Below are 16,772 nucleotides of genomic sequence, written 5' to 3' on the forward strand. Positions count from 1 at the left end.
GGAACTACATGTGCTTTATCGCAGAACACAGAGGCAGCAGATGCACAGGTGACAGTTTCACATTGAAAAGAATGAATGATTTGCCATTTCGTTAATCAGATGTAACAGCTGCAGCCATTTATAGAGCATATTGCTTTGCTGTAGTAGGCCTTTCCCTACTACAGTGACTTTATAATGAACTTATTTGGACGAACACACCATCCCTGCAATATTTAGGAGAGTATTTCCACAAATACTGTCCCAGCCACAGTAATCCCATTGGTCTCCAACCTAAGACAAAGTTGCCTTGCTTTCAAGAGAGCAAGGATGCAAGTTCTCTTATATTTCCCAACTTTTTCTTCTTTTCCAGGACTCGGGAGAGGAGCATTCTGCTTGCCTGTCACAACCAGCATAGTCTAGTACTGTTTAGTTCGGCTGCCAATACTAGTGGCTAGCAAATGCCAATGTTAGTTGAGTCTTTAAGTCTTCCATGCTCCTTGCAAGAACCATATTAGTCAAAGTAGGTGGAATCTGCTATAGCCAGAAAAATCTATCAACAGAAAGAGCGATTGCTCTTTCATCTGGCTATTTCCAACCTGCCCTGATGTATTTGATTTTGTCCTCTGAAAGAGACCTGCAGTGGTCTATGGAGGTCCCCTGAAAAGAAAAACAAAATTACCTTTTTGGACTTTGGCATTTTGTCTTGCCTACAAGAGAAGTCAACAGGAGAACTACCTGCTGCAGCGCATTATGGATAAAATCCTTGTTACTTGCCATGAAAACAGCATGAAAGGCTCTGCATTTACTCCTTTTAAGTCAGAACCAACGCTATAAGAGGAGTACACAGATAGTTGTAGGAAGACAAGAACACACTGTGTTACCATGATTTGGCACAACCCAAAGCAGTACTGGCACACTGGCAGCAATTCCCTGAAGTTTCTAGTAAGGATGGCAGCCAAAAAAGATGACCAAGAATAATTTAGAGACATCTGCAGAGGCATGAACTGCTACACCAGGGAAAGACAGAACACTTAAGAACTGTACAAGTTGGCAATAGAGGCTGGCATCACTGATTAATTACCTAACACCAACACTACTGACTGGGACAATAGTGGTCTTTGAGGCAAAGACGTTCTCTTACATTTCCTGCAAGAGAAAGGAACCACCAGAGATGCAGACAGTGACCAAACCAACAACAACAAAAAAATTTGCAGGAGCACTGGGATTGAGACTATATTTGTCATCCAGCTCAAATGAAGGAGGAGAGGAAAGGAAGTTGCCAAGACAATAGTCATTTATTCACTTTCTCAAGTTTCTGCTGAACAGATGAAAGAATTTCATGATGCACAGGAAGAACTTTCAGGGTTTAGATCTAAAGCAAAGCAAGAATCCAAGATCACAAACAATTTTTGCTATGACCGTGACATACATTACACACAAAATGGATAGCATAACATATTATAGCAGGGTGTAAACTATATTAGCAAGACTAAGAGTCAGCAGACATTGATGTCCACAGGGTAACATCAGACACACTTCTTTTTGGTGGGCTGCTTAAAGAAAGGAAGACAACCTGCAGAAGAAAAGAGAAAATCCTCAATCCTCACAAAGAACATAACTGGCATTTGCAGAGAAAAAATGACCAGAAAACATATGAAAGAAATCCTCTTACACACTGAAGCCAGATAGAAGAACAGTGATGCAATGGCTAAAGAAGCAAGGGGAAGAGAAGCTCAAGTCTCATTTAAGTTGAGCAGAGGCAAAAAAAAAAAAAAAAAAAAAAGCAGTCATAGTTGCATATGGCAGGAGGGAGGGTACAGGACAACACATCTGACACACTGAGAAAGTGACAAATATTCTGAAAAGGAGGTTTCATACCTCCTCTCTCCACACAGCATTTTTCCAAAACCCACTGCTGGGAAAAAAAACCCTCTGTACTACTACTTTTTCCATCCTCTATAGCTTCTAGAACTATTTCAGAATGGGTTGCATAAGAGTTTCTCTCTGTTCTATTACACAGATACCCATTCTAGAGATTTTTCAAGAGTAATGAGCGTGCTTTTCCCTTTTTGTATATATTTAAGCCTTGAGGTGACTCTGCCTGTTTACTAACTTTTCCGATATCAGAAACCAGTAAAGCATGTGACTGCAAACTTGCTATAGGTGGCTAAAACACAATTAATCCATGCAGTGGCTGTAACATAAGAGTAGTAATGGCTAATCTCACACAGCAAACATACAAACCATATGCCTAACATTAATAACTAGAGTAATTTCAGTGATAACAATAAACAGCTTGATTGTTTTAGCAAGCTAATATTACAGGAAAAAAAAAAAACACACACCACAAAAAGTCAGAGAAGCCACAAATACGTACAAACGAGCTTACCGGCAATGGAAACAGCTTCCCATTTACTTTAATACACAAGCTATTAGGGTAATTATCTTCTTGAGGGCAGCTTGTCTCTGCTAGGCATAACCTATAGCCCCAAAAAGAGAAAGCATCATTTTCAAGTGTCACCACATTCATGTGTCCCCACAAACATCTAGACTTGTGTTACATTGGCTAATTAAGAAGCAGTAAGAGAACACTATGAAAAAAGGTACCTTAGCTGGACTTGGACTGTGTAATCTCTCCTGCCCCCTGGTAAGAAGTCCCTATGACAAGAGAAAGAAAAAGAGAAGTACCCATTTAGACAGTAGATCTCATATTCCAGTCATATGCAGAAAGAACTGGCACGTGTGCCCCAACGTCACTAAACTCTGCTCTTATTTTGCTTTTATTGAGCTATGAACAAGCCTTACAAGTGACACAGCTTGCAGGAGCTAAACAACGAAGCAGGACTTTAGGATCAGCATCCTCTGTCAAGAGTTTATAGTAACAATAAAGTACAATGTTACCAGAGAGGAAAAAACCCTATGAATTCTCTTGTCTTACACCAACACAAACCCTGGGACAAAAGACAAAAGCAGCCTTCCATTCCTGCAGCCAGGAAACATGCAGGGAAGAAAAGCTTACCACCTCTCTAAATAGTCACAATTATTTGGAACAGAGTAACTGTTAACTCTTTAGCAGGGTAGGATTTACCCCAGCTGCACACAAATTCTGTGCATGGTAGAATCATAGAATGATTAGAGTTGGAAGGGACCTTAAAGATCATTGAGTTCCAACCCCCTGCCATGGGCAGGGACACCTCCCACTAGACCCGGTTGCTCAAAGCCCCATCCAGCCTGGCCTTGAAACCTGGCAGTTCCTAAAGAACACAAAACAGATAAACTCAGCGTAACTTCAGTGAGGGTTATCACTCTGCATCTGCAAGCTTATGTGAGGCATAAAATGAACCAAAAAACCCCATTCTTACCTGGAAATACAGATTTCTCTGACCTGCTGAGGTGTTAAAGCAAAGATAAAAAACTTCTCTTGGAACCTCTGAATACTGCTCTGTACTAGGAAAAAAAAATATAAACAAAAGAGGTTTAACCATGGTGATTAGTGTCATTGATTAAAACAGGATGTGCAATTGAGTTTTTCCTGGAACAAGGCATAAATCACTTAATATAATCAAATTGGGGTTGAACTGCATGTAACTGTCTGTCCCACAACGGAACAAATCATTCATTCAACTATATTCAGCTGTCTTAATATCACATTACACTTCAGCACTAAAGCAGCTTGGCAAAATGCGTTGTAATCCTTTCTCCCACAGAAGAGAGGTTCAAACAAACACACAACAAAATCTAATACTGGATACCTGATGAAAAGAGTACCACAGAGAAGACGTTTACAACTATTTTAAGGTACTACAAGAAGAGAACATGCACCAGAAGTTATTAATGGAACAGCTGGAATTCTAACTGGAATGGGATTCAATTCAGAAACAGCTAAAGGTAACTAAGCCTTTGGGGAGGAAGGGAGGGAGCACAACCCCTAATGTCAGAGAAGACTCCAAGTCTGGGAATTACCCCTCAGTAGCATTTGGGGAAAAAAAAAATTAAAAAAAATACAACTTTCATATCATAACCCTACTTGTCTGACAGTGACAGGAAGCAGTAATATTTTAGTATTAAGCATTCATAATACATACATATTACTTTTCTACTTTATTTCAACTTGTGAAGCTAGAAATCTTGACCTGAAATAAAGGTAGATTAGACTTGTCCAAGAGTTTAAAGTAACCAGCAAGGAGGACAAATGCAAAAACAGCACAACTAAACCAGACAAATTTGGAAGAGCCATGTTGTCTTGTACACTCTGACATTCACAGCAGATGATCTCTACGCCCAGAAAATACACACAAAAAAGACACAAGCATGAAATAAAACCCAGGAACACACACAAGTTCCTCAATTCAAAACAGCTACATTGCACATTTACATGCACACACACACCCCACAGACAGCATTTTGTATTTCAAAATAATACTTAAACATATGTTCAAAAGATCACGGAAATATTTTCTTGCTGAATTGAGTGTGGGTTAAAACTAAACCCCACACCTACACCTGCTCTTCCGTTCTCATATTAGTGCAAAAGAATACCTACATCAATCTCTTTAAAAGAGTCACAGTGAAGCAGACTATACTCCCAGCTCTCTGACCTATTTGGTTTCTGAATCCTTAGTTCTCAAACATAAACTTGTTTGTTCCATGTCTCAATCACCTGAGCCTACTAACTGGGACTATAAGCTATCCATCTCAACCTAAAAGTCTTAAATAAAGCCTCATTTCCAAATGAATCCACGTTAGAGTGATTTTTAGCCAATGTTCATATCCTTCTAACATCAGAAGGGCCAATTATTTGTACATCAAGCCATTCCTCACATCTCAGTTGCCCAGATCTGAGTTGTAGCTCTGGCTGCTGCCACCTCCAGGTACCATGCTCTGGAAAGAGTTTGAAGGCAAGTAAGTACTAGGTTAAATTATTCTTGTCCCCCTTGCCCGTATCCTAAGAGGACCTGAATGTTACAGGACAAGATAATCCTCACTCCTGATGACAAGAGGCTCTGGTGAGACCCCACCTGGAGTACTGCATCCAGCTCTGGAGTCCTCAGCACAGGAAAGACATAGACCTGTTGGAGCAGGTCCCGAGGAGGCTATGAAGATGATCAGAGGGCTAGATCACCTCTTCTATAAAGCCAGGCTAAGAGAGTTGGGGGTGTTCAGCCTGGAGAAGGAAAGGCTCCGGGGAGACATTAGAGCCCCTTCCAGTCCCTAGAGGGGCTACAGGAAAGCTGGGGAAGGACTCTTGATCAGGGAATGGAGCCATAGGATGAGGGGGAACAGTTTTAAACTGAAAGAGGGGAGATTTAGATGAGATATTAGGAAGAAATTTTTCACTCAGAGTGGCAAGACACTGGCCCAGGCTGCCCAGAGAAGCTATGGCTGTCCCATCCCTGGAGGTGTTCAAGGCCAGGCTGGATGGGGCTTTGAGCAACCTGGTCTAGTGGGAGGTGTCCCTGCCCACGGCAGGGGGGTTAGAACTCGATCTTTAAGGTCCATTCCAACCTAAACCATTCTATGATTCTATTACCAGTTAAGAAACTAAAACGTTTAAGAGGATGCAAAGAGCTTGCAAAAAGCTGAAAGTATTTCTAAACAATATTACTAAATAGTTAGGGAACATTTTCTACCACGTAAGGTAGGACAGGTTGAATTTCAAGACAGAAAACAATGTATTTCCAAATAATTAAATACCTTTAAGAGTGGAAGCTAAAGTGAGATTTCAGGTTATTTGGAAGCCAAAGGTCCACTCTACATTTTAACATGCAGTTTGGCAACAACCCCTAGGCTGAGAAACCTTCACTAATCTGATACAACACTGAACTTTGCTGCACAAAGTATCTATTTCAGTACCAGATGTCAGAACCTGCAGAAGTGTTGCAGTGAAATAAACATAAACTAATGAACTAGTAAACTTATTCTCTTTACCTTGTTGCAACTAATTAATTATCCACCCTGAAATCCTTTCCCTGTTGGCCCTGACAGATGTGTTCCCCATTTGTACCAGGCAAAGACTTCAGGTCCAAATCTTACAGCCAGAAGTGGAGGTTCAGACTAGATTCTTTACGAAGAGGGTGGTCAAACACCAGGGCAGGCTTCCTGGAGATGTGGTCAACGCCCCTAGACTGTTCATGTTTAAGAGGTGTTTGGACAATTAACTACTGCTCTTGGCCCTTAACTATTACTCTTTAACTTCTGGTCAGCCCTGAAGAGCTCAGGCAGTTAGATGATCACTGTAGGTATTTTCCAACTGAACTATTCTACTCTATTATTTAATATTGAAAAGATAAAGATCTTTAATCACATAATATTTATAGAAGAGAACACTATTTTCTGAAGGGTGGTTTTTGGGGACAGGTGGTGGAGAGAGGGCAAGGGTAGAGATGAGAAGGAAAGGGAGTATCCACCTTTTCCCAGCTGCAAAAAGCAGTTTAAGTCTGGACTCAGTAGTTAATTCATGAAACAGATGTTGCTTGTAAGTGACCTGCAGAGGTATTAAACACTTACCTAGACTTGTAGGTTTTATGAGCACGTCAAGCACATCATAAAAAGGGAGGCTTTTCAGTTGAACGTCAGGATGAACAGGTGGAATCGGAGGGGACAGCTGCTGCATCTCAAAGTGGGGCTTAGTGTCTTGGAGGAGCACGGAACCGACAGGTGAGGAAGGCGACTGAGGCGTGACTGAAGTTGAAGGGAGCGGGTGAATGCCAGCAACAGCCAGGTCAGGCTCGACAGGAGAGGAACTATTGTCCAAATTGAAAACCGACGGTTTTATAGCCGATAAGTCTGAAAGTCCTTCGATCGTCCTTGGGTACCGACGCCTATAGAGTTCTCGGATTTTTATCTGAACTGCTGGGCTGCAGCCACTCTTCAGTAAGTGCAGTGCCCTCATCAGGAGGTCATGTTTCCGCCCACTTTTATTACGTCCAGCAAACCCCAACAACACTTGTAGTTCAGAAACACGAAAACTTGATACCATATTCTAGAAAGAAAAGAGAGATAAGCACAGGTAAACCAACAGTACTCTGAGCAGGCCTTTCTGAGGAGCATCATGAAGCATATGAACTTCCATCATTATAGTTCCAGACTTGTTATCTTAGGTACTAACCATACTTTTACTTGACACAAAAGTATACTTAGTTTAAAGCAAAGAAACAAAGTGTCCAGAATGAACGTTGAGTTTGGTTGTGTTGATTTCAAAGACTTCTAATTGTTCTCACATTCAAATAACAACATCTTAATGCAACCCATGCAGCGTTATCTTAAATTCACAGGCAGAAGCACAAGCTCTAACACAAAATCTGTCTCACTTCATGAAACAAACAAAAAAAAAAAAAATCAGATGAATTAGTACTATCACCTGTCTTCCAACACATTTTAAGAAATAAAATAAGCATCTGTTTAAGTTCCACATAGTTTATTCTGAAACATCCTTTATTTTGGGCAGCATGTTAAATGCACACATGAACAGAGACAGGCACATCAGGTTTCACTCTTAGAGGATGACACAGCAAGGTGGACACTTAAAAAGATAAATTATGTCATACTAACGAACTGTTTAACCAACGTAACTGATTCTTCCAGAACATCACAGAAAACAACCTGCCCTTTTGGTATCATGTTCTGGCATTGCGGGACAGAAAAATGTCTTTAAAGGAAATAATACTATTTATTTGATTATCAGAGTTAGTTTTGGAAGACTGAGGATTGAACTATGAATTTCATAGACAGAAAAATTCTCATTTTAAAAAATTAATAAATAAAGCCCACTATGCAAGAAGTTATCTTCTCCCCCCATTACTAAAAACAAGTAACTCGGCATAGGTGCATCGTCTCCCATTTTTGTGAGCAAGCTCTCTTTTCAGAGGTATAAAATTGTTCAGAATTCTTCTAAGCAACTTCCTATTTCTGTGGGACTCTTCCACCATAACAACAAGTTTTAAAGATGAAAGAACATCTGACTTTAATCTGTACTGCTGCACCGTACCAAGTCCAGTCTCAAGGACTGGCAGATGAAGGCCCTCACAGAAGGTACAAAGTAGTAGACATCTGGGACCATAAAAGATATTTTTAAAAATAACAGTTCAGAAGTGCATTTTTTTTTTTTTTTTTTTACTTTTAAGTAGAAGTCCAATATACAACATTTAAAGCTTTGGGCATTGATTTCGGAAAGGATACAACTCAAAATGCAATGTTTTGTGTTTACATTCCCTAATCCTTACTGTATAGTTACAGAGTTTACACCCGCATATTCTAACATGGATCTGATCTCAGATGAAGTTTTAATGCTACAACCATCCAGTCGGCCACCAAAAAACATCTGAACTCTTTCCTTAATGTTGAGAGAATTATTTTTTTTTTTTACGGTAAGACAGATCAGGGAATTAAGCCAGATGAAAACTGAACTTGTGCCATTACAAGACAGCAGCAAACAGCCAGAACCTGCCTTTTCAAGGCCCACGTTTTTTGCGCATATCAAAATAACCATCTAAAATACTATGGTAGTACTCTCAGCAGGCACGCCTTTGCCTCGTTGCTGAGGGGACGAGGTTATCCCATTTCAGATACCCAATTTCAACATTTCCAGCCAGCCAGTTTGGGTACTGGGTGATGCTTCTATCAAGGAAGCCTTCAGCAGCCTTCAAACTAGTATTCCCCCAACACCCTGTCCACATATGCAATTTGCAATTGCCAGTGACAGCAGTGTCACATAACACGTTGAGTGGCACACCCTACCTTCTGAAGAAGGGACCAGCCCCAGATGTCACCTTGATTTCATCCCAGCAACTTCTCTCAACAGCAAAACGAGACAAGAAAAGAGGAGATGGAGACAGAACTCCACCCAGTTTGCAACCTGCTGGAGAAGGTTAGTGTCCACCCAGCCACCTTAGTGTCCCCTGCTACTTCTCCTTAGTCTCACAGTCAAACAGGGCGAAGAAAATAAAGCGTTTCAGTATTCATAAAAATAGCTTGAAGTACTATTACAGCTTTATAGTTATGCCACATAGAAGAGAAATAGTGTTAAAAGATAATAGTGATATCCAAGAATTTACTGAGAACTTCATGTTGCATGTTTCCATAGATAGCTGCATAAGCTTGATGGCAACATCAGCTCCTTTATTTCAGATGCAGGCAGTAAGCATGATGATTCTGGATTCTATAATCAGAATGCAAATGAATAAAATAATCCTTTACATAGAGATTAAGGAATCGGCATGTATTGCAAAATACTGGCTATTAATCTGCCTGCTGCCTTCTGTACATTCCTGCAAGTTAATCAAGGTGAAATGGGCAGTCAATCACACCTTGAAACAGCTAGCATTTTATGTGGAAATTCCAAACTGGCATTTTGTTACAAGATGGATTTCACTTTATTAGAAGATGCAGGCTGGCTTCAATACCATAGTCAGAAAGATTTTTAAATTGACACCTCCATTAAAAATGCTTGGGAGTATAAAAAAAAATTTACCCAGTTTTGTCCATCAACACAGAAATCTTACATATGGTTTAGGAAGAAGTCTTGCAAAAGTGAGTTTTACTGGAAATAATTAAACAATGGCTTTTGCAACATTTTCCCCCCTAAAGCTGATTTATGTTCCCTTTAAGGCAACAACAACGTGCATGAATAGCTTATTACTCCATTTACAGATGTATCAAAGTGGACACTTGTTATAATCAACAAGTTTTTATGGAGGCATAACATATGCTTAGGAGCATTTATAATCATGGTGCAAGACAGATATTACTCCCAAACCCAACCAAGTTATTTTCTTTTGAGGTTCCAGCAATATTGCAGCAGACTGCAGCCTAGCTACCAACATCCTTTTCACATCCCTGAATTAAGATTAGACATTCAAGTTGTGTCATGTAAATGCCATCAATTTTCTTTTAAGAGAAGTTCTTTACAGCTGCACAGCCCAATAAAAAGTTTTTTTAACACAGAAGACCAAAGCCATTTTACTTTTAATGTTTCTCCATGAACACAAAGAGTAGCTTGACAGAACTTTAAGGAAGGAAATCAGACTGGATAATTCAAGTACTTTTATATTCCAGAAACATTTTTTTCCCCTGAAATTCATACTTGAAGGTCATAGGAAGTTCCATGGGGTTTTTTTGTTTCTTATTGTTAAACTATAGCAACCATGATTCATGAGCAGAAATACTGTTCTAAAGCATTAAGCCATAGGTATATTTGGAATGGCATTCATTTTGCATGGATGATGATGATAAGGAGTCCAGAAAATGCTGACGCGGTGCTGAAATTAAGGGCAGGCATGTTTCAGAGCAAAGTAAGGTATCAAACATCTCTCTCAAACAAGATGTACATGATTCTCCACACTCCCCTCACCAAAGCTACCTGCAATTTTAACAGTCGCTGTACTTGCATATATGAATGGAAGACAACCAAAAATGCCTGTTAAATTCTTGACATACATCTACAATAAGCACCAACAACTGTAGCTTCTAGGGCAACTGCTCAGGTAATGAACCCTATGCTTGAACCTGCAGAAGCAACCCAAGTCGACTCAAAAGTTCTCCTCAGTCTCCACCACACAAGAGCTCTGCTTCAGCCCCACAGGGACGTTTTTCTAAAGGCTATATAGGGAAGGGACGCACCAAGGACCAACCCCACAAATCCTCACTCCTGACTTTAAGCCCTTTTCTGGACACTCACAGCAGAGAAGCACCTTTGTGACATCTTTTTGCAATCAATTTGCATACACACTGATTTACAGCTGGCTAGAAATGTGGAATACTGGTAAGAAAGAGCAACTTGTGTCTTGAGATGGCTGAAGACCTCAGTGCTAACCCTAAGTACAAATGTATTCTGGAAACTGATGGAACTATAAGATAAAAACCTGCAAGTTCCAGAAAACAATAAAGATTTAACTAGTGACATCTTCATAAGTAGCACAGCACAGTAAAAGCAGCTCTGAAGAACACAACAGTTGGTGCAACCAGCATGACCATCAGGTCCTCAGTATTAGGGAGATTTTTCTTTGGACTAACTCTAGCCTGGCTATAAAATTAGGCATTAGTCTTTAAAGTTGCATACACTTAATGTAACAGTGAAAACCCCGAATCAAATACTTGTGTTTACATAAGATGCTCAAAACAAAGCTTGACCCATTTCATTGCAGCCTCATTTTTTTATTTTTTTTTCTTAAGTACCATAAACTATATTATCTCCTTCCTCTCCCCCATCACTATATCTCAGCACAATCATTAATTGTTAATTATTCTAGACAAAACAAACTTTTAAGGTACTGCAATAAGCCTCACTGGTCTGAAAAAGCAACTATGCATCTAAGAAAAACAGGGGATTTATGTACAGATACAAGATAACAGTATATTACCATAGGTTATTAACAGTATTTTATCAGAGGTTACCTTATTAATTCAACATTAATTGCAACCTAAAGATCACTACAACACCAACAGAAACTTCTCAAATCTATCCTGTCCATCGTTTTAAGTTTACCCCAGATCAACATGCAGAATTTGATTTTTACATCAAATACCCAAACTGGTTGGCACAGACAATACGTTATTAACACAGCTAAAATAAAACAGAATATGAGAGAGCGTTTGGCAAAAAGCTTGAAGAGGACATGTGAAAATAGCTCTCAGTGTTTTCTTCTAGGCTAACAACTTAGCACTAAGCACTGCTTCACCTGGTAAATGGGCAAACGCTATCCATTCAGACTGGAAAAATAAAGCAAGAATAAAAATACACCAAATCTGGTAAGAGCAAGCGATCCAATACATACAGGAATAAGACTTCAATTTCTGTATTTTAATATTGCTCTGCATATTTGAATCATATGACTTCAGTACTGGGCGTGCAAGAGCAAAAATTAGAAGCGGGACTTACTTTCAGCAGGTATAAACCCTGGTTTTCCAGTAAATTTTGTGTAATCTCCCCTTCCACATAGAACATATGAGCACACTTCCATCTCTTCTCACTAAAATGAGGGGTTTTTTTCCCCCATAATAGCCATGAAACTCATCGCTAGTGTCACTCAAATTAGTTTTGGCACAGGCATATTCGTTTACCTATATTTTTGGGGTTTTTTTTCATAAAGATGGAACTAACACATTACTTCAAAACTCAATTAAATACAAACTATGAGACTGAAGCTGTTATCTTCTAAACTAGGGATGCGCAATGTTTCGAGGATAGCATGCACTCTGTATTACTTGTTCCCAAATTAGAGTCAGGATGCCAGCAGAAACTTAGGAGACCCAAGAGACTTTCTTTCTCTTTAAGTATTAATATATAACCGATCCTCTTATCTACAGTATTTTCCTGTGATGCAAACCATAGCTTCAAGCCTAGTCTCAGCGAGTTCAGAATTTGTTGGGAGCTGGAATTGTTTTCACAAAGACGGCTCTCAGGAGGAGCTGTAGTTCCCCCATTCCTGGGCCAATTCTGTTCAAAAAACGCATTCACACACCATCTCTGGCCTCCACACCAGACCACTGACTTCTGTTCCACATCCGTCCAAGCCTCTGTAATCCCTCTGATGTTCATAAGGCTGCTCCTGAGTGAGGATTATGGATAAAGGTATGTCATGTTTAAAAACACATCTGCAAACAGCAGGTCTGGAAACTGTACCTCAAAATACAAGAAAGATACAGTGGTGCTCACCACATCTTTTCAGCAACTGCCTAACATTCCAGGAACTGGTAATCTACAGAATTCAATAAACACTACTAATTAATTAAGGGTTAATCTGAAGGTCTGGAAGGGTAAGCCTTATTTTGAACATTTTCACCAATATCTTAAAAAGTAGCAACTGTGGTTACAGCCACTTCCGAATCCTTTAACAAAACAGATTTCTAAAAGGCATGATGAAACAGCAGGTTCCTTTGAGTTTCTTTGTTTTCTTTCACTACATCTTCTCAGTTATAACCCTCGCTCCCCAGAACAACTACTCTGAAGGTCCAGAGGATGGCTGGGATGGTACTAACAAATATTAAAATGATCCTCTGCCCTGAGAATAGAAAAATGCTGCCCCTGCATGTTTCTCTCAAAAACAGGATTTAAGAAAGAACTCTGACCTCCTGCCTTTAGTCAGTCCTTAACAATTTACTAAAATAAATTCAACTCTCCAAATTGCCCCAGTGGCCTTTTATAAGGCAGGTAGAGATCACATACTACAGGAAATCACAATCAACAAGAGAGTAGCAAACAATACTGCCATAAAAACGTCATGTACATTAATCTATAAAGTAGCAGTTTAAGATCACTCCTAAAGGTCAATTCATTAAATTTGTTGGGGGTGTCTCTCTTTGGCCAAAAGCAGGAAGAATTGGTTGTCTGAAAAAAACCTTAAACCTGCAAACCAAGTGTCTAGTATTCAAGCAGACACAATCAAATGTATCCTCTTAAAAAAAAAAAAAAAAAAGGCAGTAGACTGCCTCATGTTTTCAAGGTCTTTACTATGTTCTCTTCCAAAAAGTATCTAGAGCTTTCCCAAAATGGACCATTAATTATTATCACCCAGATATAGAACATTTAGAGAAGCTCCAGGCTAACAGATTCATCTCACAGGAACCCCGGTTTACAAATAAGATGAATGAGAACATCAAAAGACGTTTCTTCAGACTAGTATCTTTTTTAAACTACTAATACCTATTCTTTTGAGTAACGAAAGAGCAGTCCTGTAGTTGGCCTGAAACCCAGTTCCCTCCCCCCCACACACTTCCTGCGTTACTTTTGGCAAGCAACTCAGGTGCATATATAATTTCAAAGGTATTTAGCTACCCAATTCCCAGACAGTCTATCAATACTTACACATATCTAGATAAGAGATTATAGCGCTTTAGAAAATGCGGATCACAGCTCAAGCCTGGAGAAGAGGAGGTACACGAAGAAGAGTCATCTCTGCTACAAAGCTTATAGTGGGATTTTATTCACCTACATAGCTACACCCCTTGAGAGACCTTGGAAAGATGGCTGTAAATGAGTGAGGACACTAAACAAGAAAACATGTAAACACAAACAAGTTAAAAAAACCCAAACAACATTTAACTTGGGGGGAGGGAATAAGTCAGCCCTTCTTAAACCTAAGGTTAAGATAGAGCACTGTTGTCCTCAAATAAAGAGGCTCAATTCTTCCCATTAGATTTTTTTTATAACCGAGCTCCTCAGCTACACTACAGCCACTTCAACCCAAGCGGTGTGATAAGATAGGGATAAGAGTGTCTTCACAAACAGGGAAGTTAAATGAAATTACCCGAGTAAGATAACTGAAGGAAATAGGAGAGTTAATTGAAGCTGCAGGACTGAGATAACCGAAAGATAGGGGAATTAACTGAAAACGCAGAAGTTTAACTTCTGCGGTTTTATAGTTGTTGAACTTCTAGGTAATAGGCAAATTGAGAAGTCTGTACCTTCCAAGTACCTCAGCCAATGGGGAAAGGAAGAGGGTTACGTGCAGGCAGGGCCTTAGTATAAAATGGAGGCCGATTCCTCCGGAAAAACTGAGAGACCCCACAGGGGAATGCCCCAGTGGACTCTCCCTTTATTCGAATAAAGTCTTTCCAGGACTCCTTTGTGAACATTGACCTCTGGCTATGGTATTTTCTGCACAGGTATCAGCACTGGAAAAAGCCTTAGTGTAGGAAATTCTCTGGCAATTGCAGCATATTTCCCACTGTTGGTCAGACTACTGTCGGTTCAGCCATCAGACCTTGCTCTAAGCTAAAGCCTAACTCACAGCGGTTCCTATTTAACTGGCTTTTATTCCTTTTGAAGGAAAGTCTAGGTCAGAGGGATTCAGTGTGCATGCTTCCCCTTGGCAGCACTTCTGCAGGTGTGGATGCTGGAGAAGGACATTCTCCTTCCCAACAAAGATACTCACTGATTGTTCAAGAAATGTAACAAAAAACAGAAAGGATGTAGTCAGCACTTTGCATACACACCTTAAAATACAAAAGGCCACCCCCCCCCCCAAAAAAATCTGTTACATAAAGTTCACAAGTGCAATATAAAAGGCATTCAATTGAAGATAAAACAGGTCTGAAAAGAAAATACAGGATTGCACGCTTCACAGGTGTGGTTTTCCCGGTTAGAAAGCCGTTAATGAATTTTCAAAAGATTCAACGACTATTAGTATTTTCAAAAAATCGGTAATTACTCGGCATTCTCCCTTCAGTGGGCTATAGGAGTGCTCCCGAGGGCGCCGAGCCCCGCCGTGCCAGCCTCCGGCAACGGGCTGGGGCCCGGCTTCTCGCCCGGTCGGGCCGCAGGCAACCACTAAAAACGGCTTTTAAGATGTCGGGAGCCAGGGAGGGGAGAGAGCGCACCAACACCAGCACAACCCACCCGGCGGGGACAGTAAACGGGCTCCCCGAGCCCCACCGTTTCGTCCTGGGGCACTGAGGGAAGGTTTCCCCTCAGGCTCCCCCGTTCCAGGCCGGCCCCGCTTCCCCTCCCCGGGGAAAGCGCAGGTGGCCGCGGAGACCCGGCAGTTTCCAGGCGGCCGTTATGGACCGCCGCCTCGCCATCCCCCGGCAAGCACCGAGGGGCACGGCGGGAGCTCCCCGTGAGGAAAGGCCAGGAAGAGAGGGAAGTGAATGGATGAACGAGCGAGCAAACTAACTTACTTACTTACTTACTTACTTACTTACTTACTTCCTTCCTTCCTTCCTTCCACCCACCCACCCCAGGAACGGTAAGGCGACATCTTATCCCGCACCTCCCCCGCTGCCTCCTCACCCGCAGCTCCTCGAAATCCGCCATTTTCTACCCACCACCGCCACCACCATCGTGCACCCGGTGCGTGCCCCCGGCACGTGACGGGGGAGGGCGGCTCCGGCGGCGGGAGTTGAAGAGAGACATCAGTGGGGAAAAAAAAAAGGTCTGAAATGCAAAATATATTTGCCCATATTAACCAAAAGACAGCGGTTTTTGCACGGTTGATGGACTCAGAGCAGTAACGACAACGATAACGTCTCAAAACAGATGAGCACACAACACTGTGATGCGCGGAAACAGACTCTACAACTCCCGAAGAGTTATAAAGCAGGCATGTTTATTGCGGCGCCGGGTGCAAGGGGGATCGCTCCTCCAAACTTGCACACCGGCTCGTAAAACAAGCGTCTATTTAGAATACAAAAGCATACGTATTCATTAGTATGGGCTGAGTTATTACAATTATTTCCAAGAGTGGGCGTCGTTATTATAGTTATTTCCGGAGAGTCATTATCATAAGTCTCCTCCTCTTGCCGCATGCGTACTGTAATCTGGTGGTCGTGGGCCGGGGTCTTCTGGAGGAAGGCTCGTAGTCTTCTTCACCGTGTACTTTTCACCTTTGGCTTAGAATGCTGAGCTGGCTGGACTCCAAACTGCTGAACCGGTCCCTACCGGATGGTTAATTTACAAAGACAATCGTGTTCCTCCTTTGTGTGTAGGTTGTTCCCGTTATCTTATACAATGTGCTCACAGCTCAAGGCTACTTCAGACATCTGCGGTGCTAGATTGCATTAACAACGTTTAACTGTTTATTCCCTGAATCAACTGGGAGCTTCTTATGGGGCTAGGAGCCGAGCCATGTTGGCAGCACTCTTTTTTTGGAGGGATTCCGGCAGGTAATTTTTGGGAACAATTCATTGAGATTTTACAGAGGGTACTGATGCTCATGGTACACGCTGGCCATAGTCACTCAATATACACATAGGAACTCAATAATTAATGTTATTAGCGGTAATTTTCCAATAGCTTCTTGAGGCAGGCTTTTTTTTTTTTTTTTACTATCAGCTAGTCCAAGTAGATTTCTGTGCGT

At 41.1% G+C, this 16,772-nt stretch overlaps 1 protein-coding gene across 2 annotated transcripts in view; it reads right to left on the reverse strand.

Moving 5' to 3' along the window:
- LOC141476554 (E3 SUMO-protein ligase PIAS2-like) overlaps positions 1-15,777 on the reverse strand; it is a 34,736-nt gene extending 18,959 nt beyond the window's left edge. Inside the window, exons 1-5 of one of the 2 annotated variants that reach the window (XM_074165241.1) lie at positions 15,707-15,777; positions 6,487-6,961; positions 3,342-3,426; positions 2,587-2,637; positions 2,369-2,459 (exon numbers count right to left, since the gene is read on the reverse strand). In XM_074165241.1, the coding sequence (XP_074021342.1) occupies positions 2,369-2,459; positions 2,587-2,637; positions 3,342-3,426; positions 6,487-6,961; positions 15,707-15,730 (726 nt within the window). In that variant the 5' untranslated portion in view covers positions 15,731-15,777. The remainder of the gene's footprint in view (positions 1-2,368; positions 2,460-2,586; positions 2,638-3,341; positions 3,427-6,486; positions 6,962-15,706) is intronic. The other variant, XM_074165240.1, reaches the window with a different exon arrangement.
- Between the last annotated feature and the right edge of the window lie 995 nt (positions 15,778-16,772).

This window comes from Numenius arquata, chromosome W, assembly GCF_964106895.1.
Source record: "Numenius arquata chromosome W, bNumArq3.hap1.1, whole genome shotgun sequence".
Lineage (NCBI taxonomy): Eukaryota > Metazoa > Chordata > Aves > Charadriiformes > Scolopacidae > Numenius > Numenius arquata.